This window comes from Acomys minous, assembly GCF_964271855.1.
Source record: "Acomys minous genome assembly, chromosome: 13".
In the NCBI taxonomy this organism is placed as follows: domain Eukaryota; kingdom Metazoa; phylum Chordata; class Mammalia; order Rodentia; family Muridae; genus Acomys; species Acomys minous.
Genome location: NC_140495.1, coordinates 90014385 through 90024881, shown reverse-complemented (window position 1 = coordinate 90024881; position 10497 = coordinate 90014385). Strand labels below are relative to the sequence as shown.

Sequence of the window (10497 nt, the reverse complement as noted above, 5' to 3'; positions counted from 1 at the left end):
ATATATGCCAAAGCTGGGCTTTCTTCATAAAACGTCACCAGCATCAGCTCCAGTTTTTCCATGTTATGGAAAAGGCTAAAAGGGGGAAGGGGGTAAGCTAACCAAATTTTGTTTGTTTAATATATAAAATATAACACCAGCCCCAGTGACCTGGCTCTATGGGAATTGGGGTTTGCTGCCAAGCTTGATGACCTGAGTTGGCTCCTTGGAAGCCACAGGTAGATCTGAAGGGGTGGCCATTGTGTGCCATTGTCTCTGTCTCACTCATTTTTTTTTTTTTTAAACCTTTACTATATATAAACTACTAAAAACTGGGTGTGCTGGCTATGGTGGCACATGCCTGTGATCCCAACAGTCCAGATATCCTTGCAGAGTTCAAGGATAATCCTCGGCTCATAGCGAGTTAGAGGCCAGCCTGGGATACATGAGACCGTGTCTCAAATCAATACCATTAAGCACAAAAGTTAACACTCCTACTGCTGCTCACAGTGTATGTTTTCTCCCGGAATCATGTCTGTGTCGTGGGCATGTTGTGTGTAAAGGAATGGATATGTGCACACATGAGTATACACATATACTAAGCAGGTTGGTCACATATGATACTGTATGTGTAGAATTGCGTGAACCATACCCCAGAGATGGGCAGTGAAGAATGCCACGCCAGTAGCCACTGTGCTCTCTGCTTCTCACCCCTCAACACTGCCTGGGTACACGGCTGTGTCAACAAACACCTTTGAGCCAGGCCCACTTACCACCGCACAGCTGTGTCCCCAGGGAGGCTGCCTGGGCTGTGTTGAAGCTCATCATTTTCTTGGAGGAGGATACATGCCTCCTGAAGAGGCATGTCACTGGCTCCATTTCCGAGGGCGCCACAGCCTCCTGGCTAAGCTTCCTTCTGACTCCCAGGCAGGCCTCCTGAGGGACTGAGAGCCTCCTCTGCCATGAGACTTATGTCTTTCTATTTTCTTAAACATGTGTGTGATAGGCATGTGTGTATGGATATCTGCATGTCAGTAGGGGTGTGTGTGTGTGTGTGTGTGTGTGTGTGTGTGTGTATGTGTGTGTATGCCAGAGGTTGACATGGAATATCATCCCTGATTTCTCACTACTTAATATATTGATGTAGCAGGGTCTCTCACTTGAACCCGGAGCTCTCTGACTAGGCTAGTCCCACTGGCCTTGCTCTTAAATCACCAGCCTCTACCTCTTGAGCACTGAGGTTACAGGCAAGGCTGTCATGGCTGCCTGGCATTGACTTCCAAATAGACCACACACACACACACACACACACACACACACACACACACACACTCCCCAAGATGCCCCTAGGCACACACATCTATCACTAGCCTACACGCAGAGCCGGGTGTGCACTGCACGTGTGTGACACACTCCATCTGCAGGCGCACATGGCCCCTGGTCATCGTTACTGAGGTGGCAGGCAGACTGAGCGGTTGGGCCCTGAGGTAGGCGTTGCCTGCAATTGGTTTCCCTGCTTCACCACTCACTGACTGTGTGAGGGGCACATCACGTCGTAATATTCTCTCCACCACCAAGATGGAAAAATACAATACATAGGGTGAGCACGGTGACTTGTAAGATGGAGGCAGGAGGATCAGAGGTCCGGGCCAGCCTAGGTTCCATGAGATTGCCCCTCCAAACCAAAACAAGTAGTTAGGGGTGTAGCTTAGTTTACAGGGTGCTTGTCTAGGACATACAGACACTCGCCTCCATGCCCTGTGCCACATGAAGCAGGTGTGGTGGGGACAAGGTCAGCACTGTTTAAAGTTAAACGAACCAATAAACAAACAAATAAAATAGTCACAGTACTTGCTCCGTAACATTAAGAGAATTAAAAGCATCAGTGTAGGGCCTGGAGAGATGGCTCAGAGGTTCAGAGCACTGGCTGCTCTTCCAAAGGTCCCGAGTTCAATACCCAGCAGCCACATGGTAGGTAGCTCATAAACATCTATAATGAGATCTGGTGCCCTCTTCTGGTGTGCAGGTGTACCTGCAGGTGAAACCCTGTATATATAATAAATAAATAAATCTTAAAAAAAAAAAAAGCATCAGTGTATACAAAGTGCTTACAACAGGCCTGGTACTTGGCACTGCATTTAGTACGGACGGTCCCCGCCTTTGTGGATTTAATGACACTTTCTGTGTGTTCTTCTATCAAGAAGCTGGGCAGCGGCAGTGAACTGACACCCCTAGTTAGGCAGGTCACAGTCGCCAGGACATTATCCACACTTACCATGGGCATTTTCCATTTACAATGGGTTTGTTGGGGTGCAGGCTCACCTGTAGTTTTTGTTGTTTTGTTTTAAAATAGGGCCTCGGGTAGCCCAGGCTTGCCTTGAACATCCTCCTGCCTCTACCGCCCAAGTACTGTATGGACCAGCACTCCCAGCTTGTGTGGTGCGGGAATTGAACTAAGGGTTTCCCGGAGACTAGATAAGCAGGCTACCACCAAGCCACGCCCCGAGTCTCTCACTGTTAGTTGGGGGGCACTCATAGGATCACATATGTCCCTGCAGAGCAGTGTACACATCCCTAAGGCATGGACGACACACAGACATGAGGAAACATACAAGTACAGGTACCCTGGCGTGGAGCTTACAATAGGAGCATCTTGCCTCCGTTGTCATTGGGCCAGGCCACCACACACTTGGTGGCGCCCTGGTCCACAGTGATGGTGGAGTAGAAGCACTGCGGGGAGGCGAGAGCCAGGGCTACCAGCCAGATGCCAGCAATAACCGCCTTGGTGCTGGGGGCCGAGAGCCGTGGCTGGAAGGGATGGACGATGGCCATGTACCTACAAGCAGAGCACAGCATCAGCAGCCGGCATCCTCACGCCAGAAACGCCCCTCCTCTTCGTCCTGTCAGGCCCGTGCCCTCCAGCTCCTGTCCACACAGCTGCCCCGTAAGGCATTAATGGAGCCCCACCCAATCTGCAGAGGATCAGGGCGGTAGTGGGGAGGTGGTGCCTGTCTCCAGCCACAGCACACTAACACCCCAGCATCTAGGCCAGGTACCCAGTCTACTACCTCCCTCTGGGTGTGGACAGGTCCTCAGACAGCCACACTGTCACCCAACCTAGAACAGGATACAGTTCAACATGAGCTCGAAGCTCAGTCCGATTTAATACTCTGCAAGCCAGCCTCCCGCCACTCTGCGTGGTACAGCCATTTCCCAGACAAAGACCAAACCAGTCTTTCGCAACAGTAGATGTATCTGAAACACACAGGGTCCTGTTTAGTAACCACTCACCATATATGGCAGACAACACAGACGGTGCGGCTAAGACTGAGCAAATTGGGGCTACAGAGACGGCTCAGCGGTTAAGAGCGTTCACCGCTTTTCCAGGGCACCTGGGTTCAATTCCCAGAACCTACGTGGCAACTCACAACCGTCTGTAACCCTAAGATCTGACACCCTCACACAGACATAGTGCAGGCAAAACACCAATGTGCATAAGATAAAAATCAATTAATTTTTTAAAATACTGAGCAAATTTGTTTTATTTTCTTTGAAACAAAGTCTCATGTAGCCCAGGCTGGCCTGGAACTTGCTATGAAGCTGAGGATGGCCTTGAACTCTTGATCCTCTTGAGTACGGGGATTACAGACATGTGCTGCCGTGATTCGTTAATGCAGTACTGGGGATAGAACCCAGGGCTTCAAGCATGCTGGGTGTATACTCTACCAGCTGAGCCCCTTTACATACATGCGCAGGCACAAACTGAACCCTGCATGAGTCTTTAGTCTCTGCACATGGCCAGTGCTTAGTCAGACCCCTCTCACAGCTTTCCTGTGTCCTGGTTACTTGCTTTTCTTCTTGTTTGTTCAACCTGACACAAGCTAGAGCATTTGAAAAGAAGACTCCTTAGTTGAAAGAAAAAAAAAAAACCTTCCCCACCAGATTGATCTGTGGGGGACATTTTCTTGATTAGTGTTTGATTCAGGAGGGTCAAGTTCATGGTGGGGGTGTCACCCATGGGTAGGTGGTCCTGAGTTGTATAAGAGAGCAGGCTGAGCAAGCCATGGGAAGGCAGTCAGCAAGCAGCATCTCCATTGCTTCTGCTCCAATTGGTGCCTAAGTTTCCGGCCCTGACTTCCTCTCAGTGGTGGACTGTTACCTGGAAGCATAAAATGAAATAAACCCTTTCCTTGCCAAGTTGCTTTTGGTCATGATACTGTTGGCATAGTATTCTTGTGGACTGTGTACAACTTACCCTGGTTCACTCAAATGCCGATTTCTCTACCCCACTATCTGGTTTCAATCCAGACATTGCATTGTGATGTTTAGTCTAAATATCTCCTGTCGCAAGTTTCTGTAAACACGTCACCATTTGTTCTCTGTGTTGCCGATAAAAACCAACTAGCCAATGCTGAGCAAGACAGAGAATTAGGATGGGACATCCTGGTCTAGGGAGGGGGAGAAGAAAGAAGAGAAGGACAGGAGAGGGATGCACATGGAGAGGACCAGGAAGCACCAGGAGGAATGAGCTGGACCAAGGATATGAGGAAAAAGCAAGTATAGTGTGGGGAATCTGAATGGGAGGAAACTATACTAGCTTGGAGGGTTAGGATGGAGTAATTATTGCTCAGCATTGTGCTCTAGGCTAATTAAATATCTCTTAGTCTCTCTGTGTGGTTATTTGAGTGTATACCTGGTCAAGGAGTAACTGCTGGCTTATTAAAATACTGAATCAATATTAAATATTAATAATCATTTCAACATGATACTTCATCAGAGGCGTGAGAACCTTAACTAAGACGCCCCGGAACAGCTGGCATGGCCCTCCTTCCTCCCTGTAGTCACTGAAGTCATGGCTACCTTCTTGACGAAGGTGTCTAGAACAGGCTCAGATGCTGTCTCTCTGGGGTGGGAGGGTGGCACGGGGACTTGAGCTGCTGTGGATCCCCGAGCCTGGTGAAGTGCAGTGGCCTTGGCCATGGCCATCGGCTCCATTTTCCACATCAGGAGACATGGGCAGCACTGACTTTGTCCTGGCTCACCCTGCTCCAGGACCTACAAAGCCACTGTGGAAGCACCCTGGGCTCAGTGCCTCGTCAGCCTAGGGCCCAACTGAGGAAGACCCACTGCTTGCCTCTCCATGGCTAATGGACCCAAAGGCACCAACCACCAAGGATGAAGTCTCATTTTCCTTATATGCAGTCTAACTGGGGCTTGGTTCTCTCAGTAGAAGGACAAAGGAGGGCTAGATTGGAGACTCTTAAGTGTCACAGGTCTGTGAGCCGTATAATGAAGTACACAGGCCCTTTATTAGAATAAGATTAACTAATTTGTTTGTTTGTATGTTTTAGAGACAGGGTTTCTCTGTGTAGCCTTGGCTGTCCTAGACTCACTGTATAGACCAGAGTGGCCTCAAACTCACAGATATCCTAGTGCTGAGATTGCAGACATGCTCCATGGCGCCTGGCTAAAACTAATTTGTTTATTTGTTTATTTCTTTTTGAGACATAGTCTTACTATGTAGCCCTGGCAGGCCTCCACCTCACAGACATCTATCTGCTTGTTTCTGCCTCCCGAGTGCAGGATCAAAGGCGTGCACCACCATGCCCAACTGTTCATTTGGTTCTTAAGACTGGGCCTCATGTAACTCGGGGCCGGCCTCGAATTGTATGTACATGAGGATGATACTGGCTTTCCAATTCATCTACCTCCACCTCCCAAGTGCTAGGCCATGCATCACCATGCCGGGCAGAAATAGCTGTGTGTGTGGAGGTGTTTGTGCAGGTGTGAAGCGCTGTATGGAGGCCAGAGATCAACCTCGGGTGTTGTTCCTCAAGACTCTGTGGACCTTGTGTTTTGAGGCAGGATCTCTCGTCTGTCTGGAACTCACCAGCTTGGCCAGGCTGACTCTCCAGCAAGCACTGGGAGATCCTCCTGTCTCCGTCTCTGGGATTACAAGGGCGTGCTGCCATAGCTCATTTTGTCCACGTAGGTTCAGGGCATAGAATTCAGGTGTTCATGCTTCACTGACAGAGCTCTCTCCCTAACCTCAGGGTAAGCTCTCTACCTGCCCCTCTCCACTCCCAGCCCCACCCCCACTCCATGCCCCGAGACAGGGTTTCTTTGTGTAGCCCTGGCTATCTTGTTCTGTAGAACATGCTGGCCTGGAACTCAGAGATTCACCTGCCTCTGCCTTCTGAGTGCTGGCGTTAAAGGTGTGCACCACTACTGCCGGGGTGGAATAGCTTTTAATCTGAGGCCAGGTGTAGTGGGTCATGCCCCATCAGCAGAGGATCAGGTCCTAGGAGTCCTGGCCACACTGCTTCCTGACAACAAGATCTTGAACAAATAGCCTTAGTTTCCTGGCCCCTCCATTTCCAACTCTGTGAAAACGGGTCATTTGTGCACCAGGGGGCCATATGGAGGAAGGAGCACAAGAAATGAGAATATCCCTATGTACTCGTTTTAAATTCATCAGAGACGGCTTGGGTCAAGGGCAATGCCTGGCTCTTCCTCTCTGGGAGGAACCTGAGCTCTGAGGCAAGGCCGGGACCTTGTAGAAGGCAGCGTTGAGTTGTATGTTTCCCCTGTTTGCTGAATAGAGGTGTCCGCACCAAAGCATCCGAGGTGTTAAAATTGAGCCCCGAGAACAGTACCATTGCATCTGCTGCTTAGAATGTCTGACTTATAGACTTCTCCAGGCTGATCCTGATCTCCTACTTTTTTTGTTTGTTTGTTTGTTTTGTTTTGTTTTTTTCAAGATAGGGTTTGTCTGTGTAGCCTTGGCTGTTCTGGACTTGCATTGTAGACCAAGCTGGCCTTGAACTCACAGGGATCCACCTGCCTCTGCCTCCCGAGTGCTGGGATTAAAGGCGTGCGCCACCATGCCCAACTCCCTGCTCTTTTACTTTGCTCAGATCCCAACAAGACCCACCCAGATGTCCACTTAAGCCTGTAGGCCAGAGGTTCTCTAACCCCTTGGCAAACCTTTGTCTCCAAAAATATTTGCATTATGATTTGTAACAGTAGCAAAATTACAGTCATGAAGTAGCAATGAAAATAATTTTATAGTTGGGGGGGTCACCACGACATGAGGAGCTGTATTAAAGGAGCAAAGCACTAGGAAGGTTGAGAACCACGGCCTGTCACTTGTCCCTCCCTGGCACACACAACTTGGTGCCTGGAGATCCTTTCCCTCTAGCTAACATTTGTGATCTCAAAAGACAACTTACAGTTTATTGGCTGGGGAGTTGTGGTGCACACCCTTAACAGAAGCAGGTGGATCTCTGAGTTCAAGACCAGCCAGCCTGGTCTACAGAGCAAGTTCCAGGACAGCCAGGACTACACAAAAAAGAACCCTGTCTCAAAAATAAAATAAGATAAAATAAAATTTATTTATGTGCTTAGGATTTAAATTCTTATCATGCCAGGAACATTTACACGGGTTTTCCTCACCTAAAACCCAGAACAATACTTACCCAGCAGACACCGAGTATGTATTTGTTAAGTGAAAAAATAAAAAAAAATGAAGAAACAGGGCCAATGAGATGGCTCAGTAGGTAAAGGTGATTGCTGCTAAGCCTGAGAACGCGAGTTCAGTCCCATAACTGACAAAATCCCTAACAAGGACTAGAAAGATCTGAGTCCTACAAGTTGTCCTCTGACCTTCTCAGGTATACTATGACAAGTGTGTATGCTAGCACGCACACACACACAAACACACACACACACACACACACTAATTAAACAAACAAACAAATAAATAAGTGTAATAAATTTTTTTTTTTAAAGAACGGTGACTCTCAGCTGCTGTCTGCCTCCTGCCTGGCTTCCAGGCTCTAGGCTCCCACTAGCTTTCTGTGGCCTCGCTCTGAAGTGGAGGCTCTGGAAGTCCCTGTGCTAAAGTTGCCCCCGTCCCTATTGGTGGGGATTCCCTAGCTTCTGGAACTGTGCCTGACACAGAGGAAATTGCATATGGAGTTCTCCAGGCTGACCCTGATCTCCTACTCATCTTTGCTCAGATCCCAACCTCCCAAGTGAGACCCCAAAATTGAAACATAGCTGAAAAGACGTACTCAGGGACATTCAGACATCCCCGGGGAGGAGGAAGGGATGTTCAGCGCACACCAGGCTGATTTAGAAAGACTTCCCTGGTGCCCACTACCCAGAGGACTGTCTGTGTTCCAGACCCCTGGCTTGGCCCTGACTCCGTGGCTGACCTTAAATAGTCCTACTTATTCTGATTTCCCCAGAAACTTGAGTGTAAAGTTAGAAGCTGGGCCCATATGGATGCTGTTGAAACTTCCTTGTGTGTGACCACTGATCTTGGACTCTGCCCCTCCTCCCGCTACCCCTGAGTATGGGGATTACAGACATATACCACCATCTTATAGCTGATTTATGCAATGCTGGGGGGGGGGAGGGGATCAAAGCCAGGGCTTCAAACACGCTAAGCAAGCCCTCTGCCAACTGAACTACATTCACAGCCAACCCCCCCACCAAACTTTTCATTTTTTAATGAGTAGGAAACATTGTCTCAGGAAATCTCTGAGAACTCCATTAAAAAAACATCTAAGCTCGGCGATGAGAGGCTGCTGGGGAGGCTTGGGAGGGGTGGGGGTGAGGGAAGATGGGAAGGATCACAACTATCTAACTGACACAACCAGGACTCCAAGTGCCAGAGGGTCTCCTGGCTCTGCCTCAGTCTCTCCTGTACTCCCTGTGTCTTTGCCTCATCCCATTGTCTTCGAGGTCAGATTCCTGCTCCCCGAGGCTTTTGAGTCCTCTTTAATCCCAGCCCTGCCTCAGGGCTCAAGGAAGAAGGTGGTCTTCCTCCACCCCACCCTAGGCCCACTCCTCAAAGGTCACTATTGCTAACCACCATCCGCCCCCTAGACACACATTAGCATCATAAAAAAAAAATAGCATCGTTCTAATTAGATGCAGCATTCTAACCTCATGCAACATTCCACCTTTTTTTTTAAACACTAAAGCAATGTATATGGTTTCCTTTGTAAAGAGAGCAAGACAAGTAGAGTACATCTCTTTCTAGCCTTGAGCAGCCTTCTAGGGTAAAGTCACTCTGTGTCTAATCCCAACTCTCCCAGCTTTGGCCCCACATCCCCTTGATTTCTCGCTATGAACCAAAGTGAAGTCGGGAGAGGCAAGTCCCCTGGATGCCGCCCCTCCCCCAACAAGGCCCCTACCCCGCTTCCCTGATGCCCGCTCTTGCCTGTCGGCAGCGATCGCAGTCATGGAGTAGATGCTGACGAACATGGCCGTGATGGGAAAGAGGTTCTGGAAATAGCAGAAGGCGCGGCCAAAGTACCAGATGTTGTGACTGGCGTAGATGAAGTTGAAGGTCGCATTGAAGGCGGCCATGCAGAGGTCGGCCAAGGCTAGGTTGATGATAAAATAGTTGGTGACTGTGCGCATCCTCTCGTGGGCCAGAATGATCCAGATGACCGTGGCGTTGCCTGTTACAGCCACCAGCACCAGGGCCAGGTAGGCTGTGGCCCACAGTGCCAATTGCCAGGCAGGCATGGAGAAGGCTGTGACACCCGTGGTGTTGCTCTCGGGGACAGACAAGATGCTGGTGTCCATAACAACGGCTTGGGCCCCCATGGCCGATTCTGAGCCTGGAACACAGGGGCTGGCCTTCTGGAGTTGCCACAGAAGAGAAATCCTCTTCCAGTGTGTAGATTTACGGGGAGGTGGGGTGGTGAGGACAATTCAAAAGCGGACACATGTAGGCAGAGAACCACGCCTACAGCTCAAGCAGGAAGGAGTTAGGCAGAGCAGAAAGCAGGGTTCCAGTCAGACTGTCCAAACATCTTGCGGAGATGAGGACTCCAGTCGCAGAACAGGAAGCATCCTGATACTACGCTGGCTCCGTTCCTTCACACCACAATGTGGCTGAGAGTCAGAGAGAGGCCATGTCCAGCCGTGGGCATACGGGAAGTTGGTGACAAGCCAGAACTTGAATTCAGATCTCTCTTAATGCTATTCAGGGTACATTCCAGATGAGAGCTGTGCACGGTACAGCGAGTCTGAGGGGTGGGGTGGGTCCTACAAGTCCACGATGCAGCCTGATGGCCTCTAAGCCTTGTAGTGCAGGCTCCCAATGCTGCCAGCCCCCAGCGGCTGCTCCCAGCTCCTCCCTGCAGGCAAGGGCCTTGGCTCCCGCCCTCTTTCCACACCCCCCCCCCCCTACTTGGATGGCTGGGCCTCATCTCTTGAAAGATTTAGGACCCACTGGGAAGCAGGGAGAGACCTTGGGGAGTGAGGCACAGCCTGCATGGGGCTGGCATAGAGGGTACCAGCCTCACTGTTTATACTCCGCCGGATGGAAGCTGCTGGAGTACACTGGCATTTGCATTTGGCAACGAGACGGACTTGGGCTGGCTTGGGAACCCTGGGTAAATCATTTACCCTGCTTGAAAAGAAAATCTTAGTGTTCAGAAATACCCTAGGGGTGAGTTTGCTGGGGTGTCGCTTAAGTGATGATGAGGGCTGGGT

General features: G+C 49.8%; 1 protein-coding gene across 1 annotated transcript in view; it reads right to left on the bottom strand.

Moving 5' to 3' along the window:
• TACR2 (tachykinin receptor 2) overlaps positions 1-10116 on the bottom strand; it is a 15624-nt gene extending 5508 nt beyond the window's left edge. Inside the window, exons 1-2 of the mRNA XM_084751989.1 lie at positions 9212-10116; positions 2621-2815 (exon numbers count right to left, since the gene is read on the bottom strand). Coding sequence (XP_084608115.1) covers positions 2621-2815; positions 9212-9603 — 587 coding nt within the window. The 5' untranslated portion in view covers positions 9604-10116. The remainder of the gene's footprint in view (positions 1-2620; positions 2816-9211) is intronic.
• Between the last annotated feature and the right edge of the window lie 381 nt (positions 10117-10497).